The sequence below is a fragment of the Sinocyclocheilus anshuiensis genome, unplaced genomic scaffold (assembly GCF_001515605.1).
Source record: "Sinocyclocheilus anshuiensis isolate Anshui unplaced genomic scaffold, SAMN03320099.WGS_v1.1 scaffold1413, whole genome shotgun sequence".
In the NCBI taxonomy this organism is placed as follows: Eukaryota; Metazoa; Chordata; class Actinopteri; order Cypriniformes; family Cyprinidae; genus Sinocyclocheilus; species Sinocyclocheilus anshuiensis.
This window is the reverse complement of record NW_015549649.1, coordinates 57,447-71,507: the sequence shown is the minus strand read 5'-3', so window position 1 is coordinate 71,507 and position 14,061 is coordinate 57,447. Positions and strand designations below refer to the sequence as shown.

The 14,061-nt window shown below is 36.5% G+C and overlaps 1 protein-coding gene and 1 pseudogene across 1 annotated transcript; both read left to right on the top strand.

Moving 5' to 3' along the window:
• Positions 1-2,244: 2,244 nt before the first annotated feature.
• LOC107660211 (TIR domain-containing adapter molecule 1-like) lies at positions 2,245-3,988 on the top strand (annotated as a pseudogene).
• Positions 3,989-4,839: 851 nt separating this feature from the next.
• Positions 4,840-13,291, top strand: LOC107660209 (mitochondrial import inner membrane translocase subunit TIM44-like). Its single transcript, XM_016449465.1, has 13 exons — positions 4,840-4,920; positions 5,450-5,557; positions 5,639-5,812; positions 5,900-5,980; positions 7,726-7,875; positions 8,015-8,151; positions 9,186-9,271; positions 9,623-9,715; positions 10,605-10,729; positions 10,817-10,867; positions 10,957-11,046; positions 11,239-11,349; positions 12,629-13,291. Exons 1-13 carry the CDS (start codon positions 4,891-4,893, stop codon positions 12,746-12,748), a joined length of 1,356 nt encoding a protein of 451 aa, XP_016304951.1. The 5' UTR covers positions 4,840-4,890; the 3' UTR covers positions 12,749-13,291.
• Positions 13,292-14,061: the final 770 nt, after the last annotated feature.

Below are 14,061 nucleotides of genomic sequence, written 5' to 3'. Positions count from 1 at the left end.
ATTAAATTTCTAATTGCTTATTAAATTTACAAATAAAATATTTCAATATATATTCAACGTCAAGTAATAAGCAAACAGTAAATTTATGAAATTAATGATATAAACTTTTTTTCTTAATGTTAAATCCTAATGTTATATAGTTTGAGAACTAAAAAAAACTTATTTTTTTACAAATATAAATATTAAAATCACACGTGAAAAATTCAGTTATTTTATAATGGTAATATATATTTTTTATTTAGCAAAATGTACCCTAAACTAATTGCAGTAGCGCATGGAATATGCAGTATGAAAGCCTACAGTTATTTACAGTAGCGCATGGAATATGTATGAAAGCCCACAGTAATTTAAATAAAAAATTTAAACAATGGTCAAGTAAACAACGAGTCCTATTTACTTTAAAATTGATGCTAAACAACGTAAAGGAAAATTCACAAGCTCAACAGGTACGTAGTTCTTCTATTCAAAACTTTTCCTAGTCAATTTTACTGCCATCTTCTGGTCACCTGAAACGACGAAGTCCTACAGAAGTCCACATTTTTTTACCTTCTTCCGCATTACAAGAGAAAGCAGTCTTTAAAGGGGTCATATGATGCTTTTTTAAAGATCATTATTTTGTGTATTTGGTGTAACAGAATATGTTGACATGCTTTAATGTTCAAAAAACACATTATTTTTCAAATACTGTACATTATTGTAGGTCCTCTATGCCCCGCCTCTCTCAAACGCTTAGTTTTCAACAAAGTCCCTCCTTCTCACAAGCGCAGTCTGCTCTGATTGGCCAGCTGACCCAGTGCATTGTGATTGGCCGAACACCGCAACCACTGTCGGAAATGTAACGTCCCTTACCATAATCGCCAGCTTCAGCTTTCAAAATAAATGTAAAGACAGAGCCCGAAAGGGTTCTTAAACTAATAACAAAACAGTAGCTGATTCAGAAGCGCCAGATTGTCATAGCAAAGTCAGAATTACCTCCTCTCCTAGGTTCACGAAACGGTCGTCCATAAAATGCATTGCTGTTCTGTTGTAAGTAATCTTAAAGATTCCTAAATGCATCTACTTTCGGAAGGCCAAATAAAGTGCTTTTGCTTTCGCCTAGAAACACACAGTGTCTCCCTGACATGGCTGCTTCAACACTAACTGCGGTTACTGAAACCACGCCTTCTTTCTTTGCGTGCACATTTGGGCGGCATTATGCAAATATTCCCACATAGTGACCTAGATATGTGGGGGCATGTTAGAACGAGCCGTTTTTAGGGGGGGGTGGCAGAGTCTTAACTTTGATAAAGAATATCTCTTTAGTTTTGAGACTTTAGTCTTTGCAACTTCAGGGATCTTATCTATGCACAATCAGCTTGTAACACTCCAAAGAGAAAGGAAAACTTGAAATCGCATCATATGATGCTTTAAAACACCCATGTGTCACTTAATGTTTTAGATATAAAACAGCCGGTAAGTTACCATAAGCCACTTTATGTTTGATAATCAGTCCATTTCTACAGGTTCGCCGTTTCTGCTGTTTCTGTTTCTCAGTTCCTGCTTCTGGATGAATGCAGAGCTATTACAAAGGTAAGACACACGTTCTTTTGTGTTTCTTTATCATATTTATCAAATACATTGAGTGATGTAGCTAGTATTTACCTATTAATTATTTGGTCTGACTGTTATTTAGACTATGCTGTTTGAAGACGGCAACTAATAAGTCGCTAAACACTTATTTGGGATTATTTTCAAGTCTTGATATTGTATGTTATTATTCATACGCCATTTTTTATATGATCTAGTCAATTAACGTTCTGGTAAGGTTCTCTTAAAGTTATGAACTAAAGTTCTTCTAGTAAGGTTAATAGAACACCTGTTCAAAGTTATCTGGTAATAATGTTCTCAAAACGTTAGCACAAAAATTTTATTGATGCATTGTTCATGGAATGATGTAAACAAAATGGTTTCTAAAACATTTCAGTTGGATTTTTATTCTGATGTCTGATAGTCTGATATTTTGAAATGTTACTACTCGTTTCAGAATGTTCAGAGAACATTCAGAAATAATGTTTTAAAAACTTGTTAGCAAAACGTTCACAGAATATATTTTGTTAGCTTGGGAAATATCACAATTAATATTGAAATAGACTTCACTTTGTCTTTCAGCATTCAGGAGCTCACACTCATCTAAGTGACTTCGGATTGAATGGAATGGCTTGAACATGTCATATGAGAGCACATATTCACATATGATAGCCCGTATTTGCGTAAACAATGGCAGACGATGGAGCGGAGCTCGTGGATCAAGGATTCGCGAATCTCGCCAAGGCATTTGAGATAATTTCCCAGGCTGGTCAGGATCGATGGGTTAGCCTGACGTTCAAAATGGTCCACACACGGGCCGAGGAAATGGTGAATGCCATGTGCTTGATTCTCCTTAAGAGGATTGGAGAGGCGCACGCTAAGCTAACGGCTAACAGCAACAGCAGCATTGGAAAATACTTAGCCGAAATGGTCAAAATGCACGGAGAATGTGTGAACAGTAGCCACATTGGTGGTTTTACATCAACAGACGCCAATATTGGTGGTTTTAAGTCAACACACGCCAATGTGTTATTGGATATCGCAAGAATTTTTGCCGTTTTGGTGCAGGAGAGATTGTGCGACAAGTCGCTACGAGATCAAGCATACCGCAAAGCTCTTGCGTCGAGCAGAATGGCTGGTTTGCTATCTTTAGACTTCGAGGAGGAAGTAAAGTAAGTCTGCAGGCCTGACGTTATCAATGAATCCAACACCGAACTTCCTACCGAAACCTACAATTTGACGTCGCTAGGTCGAAACAATGGCCCTCCATCATCTCAGCAATCAAGCTCACATTACAGTATTGAAATTACCTTGCCAACTGCTACAGAATCCAATATGGAAGAATCAAAGCCGATGAGTCTACGAACACCAACAGATGGTGAAACTACAACCAATCAAGACCAACTACGACATATTTGTGCAAAGAACCAGCTACCGACAGCGGAAGTTAATGACGCGGCAAAGTCGAAGCAGTGTCTAGACCGCAATGGAAGCTCCCAACTTGTGACATCCAAAAACACGAATCTCAAATTTTCGTCCGCCCCAAATGATGGCGACAAACTTCGAGCTCAACCACTAAACACTAACGATCACAAACCGACAACTCAACCTATCAGTTTTAGCTCTCCAGAACCTAGTCAAAGCGACGTAGAAGAAACGTTTTACGACTTTGTGATCCTGCATGAAGCTGAAGACGCGGACGAGGCGCAAAGACTCAAGGACAAACTTGAACGTATAATTTCTGGAGTTGGTGCAACGTTTTCCGACGACTTCGCACAACCAGGAATGTCGACGTTGCGATGTATGGAGGACGCCATCGAGAATTCGGCATTCACGCTGCTGCTGCTCACCCAAAACTTCAACTCCAACCTCAGCGCGACCAGCGCCGATTCAGAGATCGTGAATTCGCTGGAAAACCACCACAAAATAAATTCCGTAATTCCGCTGCTACCTCGCAAGAACTGTTTGTTGCGCAAAAGTTTTCCGTTGGTGCTTCAGACGAAGGTCCCTCTCGATGAAAGCAGAAGAATGTTCGAACGCAACGCCCAAAAGGCCATCGCACCGGGAAAAGTAGCAAGTCAAAAGAAGATTTGGATGATCAAACAGCATCGTAAGAAACTAGTCGAGGAACAGAAGAGACTACAAGAGGAGAACGCCATAAATGTGGAGCTGCGACGAGAGATGGAAAAATTAGCGCGACTGAGACAAGAAAGCGAAATGCAGCAAAATAACGTTTTATCCGCCATCTGTACTAATGCATCCATCTCCGTCACATGGAGCGATGCATCCGCAACACGGCGCATGGCAGCAGCAACAACCATCGTGCATCCACATCGAGAACGCACAAAACGTTATGATCGAAAGTCACTCAACGATGAATATTGACCATGCTAAAAACTCGGCCGATGAGTTTGATTTTTAAACCTGGTGTTTTAAGTGTGTTTTCACTAAAATACATGTTGTGAGAAATCATGGGTTTCAGGGAATGAAAACTTATTTTAGCCAATCAGAACACTCTCTACCTGTCAATCTTTTTAAATGCTCAGGTTAGTTGACATCTGGTTGGCTGATGTGTTTTTGGGGGCGGGGTTGGGAGAAGGCCTGACAATCAACCACAACTACCAACTAAAAAAGAAAAGAAAAAACAAGACATAGTGTTTCATATCATTGTAATAATTCAACATTAGGGCTGTATGTATGTTTTATGGTGGTTTATAGTTCTCTATTATTATTATTATTAATATTTTTTGTGGTACTTTGAGTCTAAGCTTAATTTCCATGTTCAACAATTCATATATTCATTATAATTAGGTTTTGCTTTAAAAATTGTAAAGTTGACACAGAAATGAAAAACGTCAACTGAAAGCAAAATGTCTATTGTGTTACTGTAAGGAAAAAAAATAATAAAATCATTGCCATATGACAGCAAGGAATATGTTTACACTTTTTTTTCCGTTACAACAGTTAGTTTTCTAATGACAAAACTGATAAATTATTCTGTATTACTGTGCTTGAGGGGAAATATCTGAATAAAAATAAGCTTAATTGGTCTCTGTCTTTAATCTGTCTGTCTTTAATCTATCTATAAATATGCAATTTATAATTAGTACAATTGTAATACGTGTGTGTGTGTGTGTGTGTGTGTGTGTGAGAGTGTGTGTGTGTGTGTGTGTGTGTGTGTGTGTGTGTGTGTGTATTAAAAACATACTTGGTGAGACGTCAGAGAACAGGAGTCTGTTCATTGGCTGCCCAAAGACGTCGCTCCTCCCCCGGAATTGCGTCGCAAGGTCACCAGCCAAACTGGTCACTCGCAGCGCTTCCAAGATGGCGGCCTCCTTGTGTCAGTGTTACCAGGTGAGTTTCTCATTTAAACCGTTTATTAAGCGCTCATTAACAACGCGATTGATATCGGTATGATAAACACAATGTCCGCGATTAAAGCAGCACGAGCGCGCTCTTGGTTCACCAGAACCGCGCGTTTTTAATGCAGAAATGTGAATAGATTGATCAGTCATGCTTATGAAACATGATTCTGGCCTTGATGTAACATTAAATATTATAATAACATAATAAACGAAGCTTTTAAATCACATTACGTATGTACAAATCACAAAAAGACAGGAATTGATTGTGTTTAGACCTCTTAACCATAAAGTACCATGGTTTTACCATGCTTTTTGGACGTGTACCATGGAAATACCATGGTATCTCTTGGAGAAGCATCTGAGGTTTATGATTATATAAGTAATTTATGTATAAAATTTTGTTTGACAGTGACACCAGTACCTGAGCATGTTTATCTGTGGCAAAACTGTGATTAGATGATGTTTTTCCATTCATAATTATGGAAATACTGTATTATTATGCATGTTTTTCTCCTCAGCTGTGTGTCAGGAGAAGTTCTGCACTTTTAGTCACTCGTCAGTATGTGTCATTATACGACAGAGCTCATGTGTACAGGATATGTGGCCCGGCGGCTGCTACGGCGCAGGTGAGTGTCGCACATCATTCGTTTTTTGGGGGAGATTGTGATTTTACAGCATTTTTTTTTTTACATGTATGTCATCTGCAGGCAAGGTTTATGTCCTCCGGTGGCGGTCGGAAAGGCTTCCTTGGAGAGTTTCTGGACAATCTCAAGCAGGAACTGACCAAGAGCAAGGAAATGAATGAGAACATCAAGAAGTTTCGCGAGGAGGCCAAAAAACTAGAGGAATCGGAAGCCCTCAAGCAAGCCAGGAGGAAATATGTACGATTTTATGTCTAATGTGATTCTGAAATAGCCAAACATGCCATTTCTCTAGTGTGAAATTGTGTTTTTGTGGGTGTCTTCCAGAAAACCATCGAGTCCGAAACAGTTAAAACTTCTGAAGTGTTGAAGAAAACACTCGGGACGATATCAGAGACGGTGAAGGAGGTGAGTGTAATTAACGCTGATTTTTGTCCGTTCTTGACGTGCAATTTTTCTCATTTCAGAGCACATTTATATTTATGTATTCATTAGCTAAATGTGCAGCGATTTGCATAAGTGCTGAACGTTATGTTTCTGCAGAGTGTTTGTGTTGCAGTATTGCCATGTTCTGCGAAGGATTAGGCTACGCTGCAAAATAATCTGTTGGATTTTGTTCTGATTTTATGTGGAAAACACATTTATTATTTAAGGCAAAACCATTGTTTATTTTCATGCATTGGTCAATTCAGTGTCAATTCACTGAGATACTATCATAGATTTTATTAATATTTTAAAGTTTAGTTTTTATGTTTAGAAGTTCTGTTTATTTTAATTTTAGCTAAATGTTTAATAATTGTGTGTGTTGTTTTTGTAATTTCAGTATTTTTTAATATATGTCTACATAGTTTTACTTTATTTTTATTTTAGTTACAGTACATAAATTTAGCTTGGCAACTAGCTGAAATTTTTGTTTTATTTCAACTAACAAAACTGATTTTTAATGGATTTAATTTTACTGCCAATTTTATATTAATATAACTATATTAACCCTCAGGCAGTTTTGAGATATGGTCTGTTTTGCTTCTATAACATGTTTTCTTTCAGACTCATGGAAAGAAAACATACAAATTGTTTATTTTGCTGGACTTTGTCTATTTGCGTCTGTTGATTTCAATTGCAATGCCAATCTTAAAAGGCAATTTCCTCAAAATGAGTTTTTTCCTCCATTTCAGTAGCACTTACAAGCACCAACTTTTACAGCATTATTCCTATCTATATTCTGAAGGTTTTTACTGTGGGGTTTGTTCATATATCATTTGCACGGTTTATTGCTGCACTATTTGCCTCTGTAGATTTCAATTACAATATATTATCTTGAAAGGTGATTTCTTCAAAATGAGTTTTTTCTCCACTTCAGTAGCAGCTTACATGCACCAAGTTTTACAGTTTTATTCCTATCTATATTCTGAAGGTTTTCACTGTTGGGTTTGTTCATATATCATTTGCATGGTTTATTGCTGCACTATTTGTAGATTTCAATTACAATATATTATCTTGAAAGGTGATTTCTTCAAAATGAGTTTTTCTCAACTTCAGCAGCACTTACATGCACCAAGTTTTACAGTTTTATTCCCATTTGTATTCTGAACATTTGTACTGTTTTTTTTTATATATATAAATATCATTCACCTGTTTTTTTACAACATTTTATTCCTAAAAACATGACTTTTTTTTCTGTCTATTGACAGTATTTTTCTGATTTTTTTGGAGTGATAAAAGATATATCCAAAATCCCTTCTGTAAAAACCTTTGACTCGAATATATCAACAAAGTGAAACACAAATTTTGAACCTGGCTTTACAGATTTCTGCTCTGGAAATGTTAGCAAATTAGTGTCATATTTAATTAGATAATGCCTCATGTGTATATCTAAACAAAATATTTTAGAAAACTTGTAATACCAAAAAATATTGCAATTCTTAATCTAATCAATCAACTGGGAAGTACTGTGATATTTTTTTGGTAAATTTTTTACCCTATTCATTTGGGGTGTCTTGTCTTAAACTGAAGTGATTTGCATAACTGCTCAGTGTTGTTGTCATTCAATGCATGTTGTGTTATTTTAACATTCTGCAAAGCGTTATATTTGTAATACATTTATAAAATATTTTAGGAGCTAATTCATGCTGATTGTGTGCATTTCTCCTCAGGGTTTGGAAGAGGTCGGACGCTCAGACATCGGAAAGAAAATCAAAGAAGGCATGGAGGAAGCGGCCAAATCCGCCAAACAGTCGGCGGAGACGGTGTCTAAAGGTGGAGAAAAACTTGGAAAGACCGGAGCCTTTCGGGCGATATCACAGGTCCGTATCATGATATTGAGTTTTCACATCATAGAAAGGCTGATGATGTTATTGGCTATGAATTTCTTGCGTGTATGTTGTAAAAGTGGCATGTGAATGAACTGAATAGCTCAATAGTTTCAACTCTTGTTGTCCTCAGGGTGTGGAGAGCGTCAAGAAAGAGATCGGTGACCTCGGACAGATCGGCCCGTACCGGCCGCCCACCAGACTGAGGAAGAGGAGCGATTTCTCATCGAAGGCAGGAGGCGCAGAAGCCAAAGTTTTTGAGGCCAACGAGTAGGTCACATCTCAAGGGCTAATATTATGAAGAATGTATATTGTTGCATATTGCAAAGAAAAATAACTTTTATTTTTTTTGTATGTTGGGCTGCATAATATTCATTGTCCAGTATACCAGATAAAATATCAAAAAATATTTAGTAGTTACTATTAATATTTAGTTATAGTTATATTTATTTATGCTATTGTAAATGATATCACTACACGACAAATTATTTTGACGTCTAAAATATAGAAAATATGATATACTTGATGCACTAAAATAATTAAATATACTAAAAACATACATTAAAAAAAGGCCCCTTTTAGACTTGCACTGCTTGTTTTCTTTAAAAACAAAACCCCCCAAAAAAAAAACTAACACTACCGTCTCTTATCTTTTTGTATTATATCTATTTGTTTTCTTTTTATTTATTATACAATTAACAAAAGCAAAAAAAGGCCTCTAACATTAGCTTGCTCTATTGTTTTTCTATTCTATCTGTTTTCTTTTTATTTATTATATAATTTAAAAAAAAAACTTGCTACGTGTACTGAATTAAGCTGACTGAGACTTGTTATAGCACTTGCATATCATTGCTCTTTTATTGATTTTGATTGCTTCCATTGTCCTCATTTGTAAGTCGCTTTGGATAAAAGCGTCTACTAAATGTAATGTAAAACATATGCTTACCATTGATATACTAAAATAACGAAAACTAAAACTGAAATAAAACAAATAAAAACTATAAAGACATATTAAGAAAAAAACTCATTAATTTTTCGCGATTAATTGCATCCAAAATAAAAGTTTTGTTTACATAATATATGTGTGTATTGTGTATATTTATTATGTATATATAAATGCACATACATGCATGTATATATTTAAGAAAAAATATGTTACGTTTATATATTAAATACATTTATATATATTATAAATTATATGAATATAAATATATACATGTAAATACATTTAATTTTTTTTAAAATATATACTGCATGTGTGTGTATTCCAAGATTGTTTCAGCGTGTTTTTCTTTATTTTAAAGGGAGGCGATGGGTGTCGTGCTGCACAAGGACTCTAAATGGTATCAGCAGTGGAAGGACTTCAAGGACAACAATGTTGTTTTTAACAGTGAGTTTGACTGAAATGCTCATGTGTGATCAATAGATGGCGCTGTGCTGCAGGGATCTGCTGTATGTTCACAGCTGCTCTGTTCAGGAGCGGCTCTGGATGTTAGCTGTGTTGAAGAGTTCACTGCATCAATTAGAGGCTCGTTAGGCGCAGTGATAATGAGACTCAGTAACGAGCAGCCGCAGCCCGTCGGCTCAGAGACTGTTTTCCCTTCACGATCGAATGCTGCGTGTTGCCCGAAGCATGTTGTGACACATTTGTTTTAGCGTCAGATTGTTGCTCTGAGAGAACGACTCACAATATGTGCCATGTTATTATCCTGAGTCATTTCATGAGCTGTCCTCCTCCCAGGGTTCTTTGAGATGAAGATGAAGTACGACGAGAGTGACAACGCCTTAATCAGAGCATCCCGCGCAGTCACTGACAAAATGACTGACATCATCGGTAAAAACACCACTGCATTTCTGCTTAGCTTTACTGGTGGATGGATGGATGGATGGATGGATGGATAGATAGATAGATGACTGACAGATAGATAGATAGATAGATAGATAGATAGATGATTGACAGACAGACAGATAGATAGATAGATAGATTGTGTAACAGTCAAGTTCTGTGCTCAACAGAAAGCTGAACAATGAAAGCCAACCAGCAAAAAGTAGATTTCTGGAGTGATGCTTGTCTGTAAAAAAACTCACTGCCACAATGGTAGCATGTTCTAAATGTATTTATTTAATTGTTAGTGTGATTTCTACTGGTTCTTTACTGACCAAGTCAAAAGAGCCCACCTCCAAGACAGTGGCAGCTTCCAAAATATGAAAATGATTGACAGACAGACAGACAGATAGATAGATAGATAGATAGATAGATGATTGACAGATATAGATAGATAGATAGATAGATGATTGACAGACAGACATAGATAGATAGAAAGATAGATAGATAGATAGATAGATGATTGACAGATAGATAGATAGATAGACAGATAGATAGATGATTGACAGATAGATAGCTAGATAGATGATTGACAGACAGACAGATAGATAGAAAGATAGATATATAGATAGATAGATAGATAAATGATTGACAGATAGATAGATAGATAGATAGATAGATGATTGACAGACAGATAGATAGATAGATGATTGACAGATAGATAGATAGATAAATGATTGACTAGATAGATAGATGATTGACAGATAGATAGATAGATAGATAGATAGATAGATAGATGGATAGCAGTTTGGCTAATAATAACAGATAACAGATGGCTAGATTGACAGATAGATGGACAATCAGATGAATCATCGTAAGTGTTCTCTGCTCTTCTCAGGCGGCTTGTTCTCTAAAACCGAGATGTCTGAGGTTCTGACAGAGATCCTAAAGGTGGATCCGAACTTCGACAAGGACTCATTCCTGAAGCAGTGCGAGCGGGACATCATGCCCAACATCCTCGAGGTGAGACCCCGAACCTCCAGCATGCTTTGCTCTTGAACCCCGAAAAACTGAAGGCAAGCAAAAGCTGAACATTCGCTCTGTTTGCAGGCCATGATCCAGGGAGAGCTGGATGTCCTGAAGGACTGGTGCTACGAGGCCGTGAGTGTCCCGCAAACCACCTCTGCTGTCACAGATTCTGGTGTAAAGTTGATGGTCTAACGCTGGTTTTTCACTGGTTTTGCTTGCAGACATACAGTCAGCTGGCTCACCCCATCCAGCAGGCCAAAGCCATGGGTCTCCAGTTCCACTCCAAGATCCTGGACATTGATAACATTGACGTAAGAACCATCGGAAAGACGCATAACATCCATCTGCTGCATGCTAATGGCCCAGTAACTCCATCAGAGCGTCCTGATGGACGTATAATTCAGAATAATGGGATATCGGAGCGTCTGAATTTCATTATAGCATCATCGTCTTCTTCTCCAGATGTATAAAGTAACTCGTTTCGGTTGTTTTTTTCGCTGTAGTTGGCGATGGGGAAGATGATGGAGCAAGGTCCCGTTCTCATCATCACCTTCCAGGCTCAGCTGGTGATGGTCATCCGTAACGTGAAGGGTGAAGTGGTGGAGGGCGACCCGGTGAGTGAGCGCTAGCATTAGCGATGACGTTAGCCGCTAGCGCTAGTGAATCACCTCTGGAGCCGCCGTGGCTGGGCAGTTCGCAGAAGCCGCCGGATATAAATCTGCTCAAAGGCCAAATGTAACGACACACCAGGGATGTTTCTGCGTTAGGAGTTTGTAGTTAATTTTCGCCGTCCAGTGCCCTCGAGTCGCTGAGTTCAGACAGTCGTGGATATTAGAAACGCTGTTTTATTTCACACGGCTGAAGTAGCGGTCATGTGTTTGAATAAATCTGAACATTTAAAAGTTCATTTTTAGTTTCTACATAAAGATTCTCCTGCAAAATGTCTGATTCTCATTAGCTGTTGGGTGAATCTCATGTCCAGGTCATATTAAACCCTAAAATCAAAAGGGAAAAAAAATACAAGATATATTTTTTATGTAATAAAATAAAATAAAACGGCAAATTTCCCAAAAATATTTAGTTACATATCTATCTATCTATCTATCTATCTATCTATATACAAAATATTTAAATATTCAATTAAACATGTCTATATATTAAATGTGAATTTAATATTAATTGTTATTGTTTTTAAATTAAAAAAATAAAAATTATATTAAAAATTACTTAAATACATAGAAAAATATTAAAATATTTATTTTATATAAAAATATTTATTTTAGATAATTGTATAAGATGATAATATTATTAATAATAATATTCATAGAAATAATAATATTATTATTAATATCATTATTCACCCCACAAAAATCAAAAGAAAAAAATATTTTACCTAAAAAAACCTGTTTATAAAACCATTAAGAATTATATAATTTATTTATTTATATTAATTAATTTATATTATTTTTATTATGGATAGATATGATTAAGCATCTTCCCCCATAATTCTAATTAAATACAATGACTATATGAATTATTCCTTTAATATGAATTGTATTTTTGAAAATCAATTTTAATTTATTATATTATTTATATATTCTGACTAATTTGAAAAAAAAAATCATAATAAATGTTAATCAAATAATTAAATTTAACAATTAAATAAGTAATTGTACTACAGTGATTAAGTAAACAAAAATCTATATTGAGAGTAATCTAAATTATGATTTTTTTTTAATTTATATTTAAAATTAAAATTTTATATTTTTAAAATTAAAAATCTTAATGCAAAAAAAAAAATCTGAAAAACAGAATACAAATATTTTGATTTTGTAACGAAAAATGTAAGTTTTCATGAAATTCACACATTCGTTGCATTTGTGCATTCCACAGGAAAAGGTTCTCAGGATGATGTACGTTTGGGCGTTGTGTCGAGATCAGGACGAGTTGAACCCTTACGCCGCCTGGAGACTCTTAGACATCTCCGCTTCCAGCACTGAGCAAATCCTGTAAACAACGGCTTCCTCAATGGGGACACGAGGGGAGGGATCGAGGGTGTGGCTCAACTGGGGGCAGAGCCACACACATTGGCTTGTTTTACATAACTCCGCCCCTAGCGGTTTCTTCCAGAGCTCTACCACGAACCGCAGGGTTGTTCGCGGTGAGCCAAAATGGCCGACGGTTGGACTCAACACCATTGGACCGAATCCCCATCAGTTTCAAAGACTAAGAGACTCGTTTTTGTTTGTGCGTATTGTCCGTTTACCTGTTCTGGAAGGAACATGTGAAGTCGAGTGGTTATCAAGTGCCATTCTACCAAGCTATCAATAACAATGTGGAATAATAATAATTATAATAAAAGTACTTAATTTCTATTGTATTGTATCTGAATATAACTAAACCTTCCCAGGCGTCTTAAACCGAGATACGGTCTGGAATTGTTGCGACAATGGTTGATGTCTATTTATTAAAGATTTGGTCCAGGTTATGTAGTTTTATCAATTACAGATTGTATCTTTAAGATCGGCCTTAACGTTTTCTTCTTTCGGAGTGTTTCAACGTAGGCCTGGGCGATAAAACGGTATCGATATTTATCGACGGTATCGATGACGGTATAACAAATGTTCGATATACGCACGATATAGGCACGTGCTATGAGTGACGCAGACAGCACACACAAACACGAAATGAGTGCTGTGCCTGCCTGTGATGAGGAGATTGTGAGTAAAGAATGAATATTAGTCGAATTTAAAATAAACCTTTGCATTTGAATGCAAAAATGGTACAATCGAATGTTAGGAGTGCGTCAGGGAGCGTCATCAGTGGCGCGCGAGATGCGGTGATAATGATGTAAGTGACGTTGTTGCATTTTAATGTTTTGTTAGTCTAGCCCACGAGACGCGCCGCTGCTGTGTTATTCGTTCAAAATATTATAGAAATATAGAAGCTCAGTGCGTAGAAGATCTTGATTTGGTTAAAACCGAAACCAAGCCATTCACACAGAACGCATATTCAGCACATTTTTACACGGACGAATATGACTGCTGCACTCGCGTCTCATGCAAGAGATGCAAAGAAAGTCATGCAAAGTTAAAACAGTTTTAACGTTTAGGAAACACGACGCGAATTTGTGAAGGTTTATTTCATTTCACTGCATCGCATATGTTTTTAAATGCAATCTGTGTGATCGGCGATTTGGTTCTGTATTAAGCAATGCATAAATACATTATGCTGTTTTGTTCATAATTGTTTATGCAGTTTACAAAATTATATTTGATTTATATGTTAATTTAGACGTTATGCACGTTTTTATAGACAGTTATTTG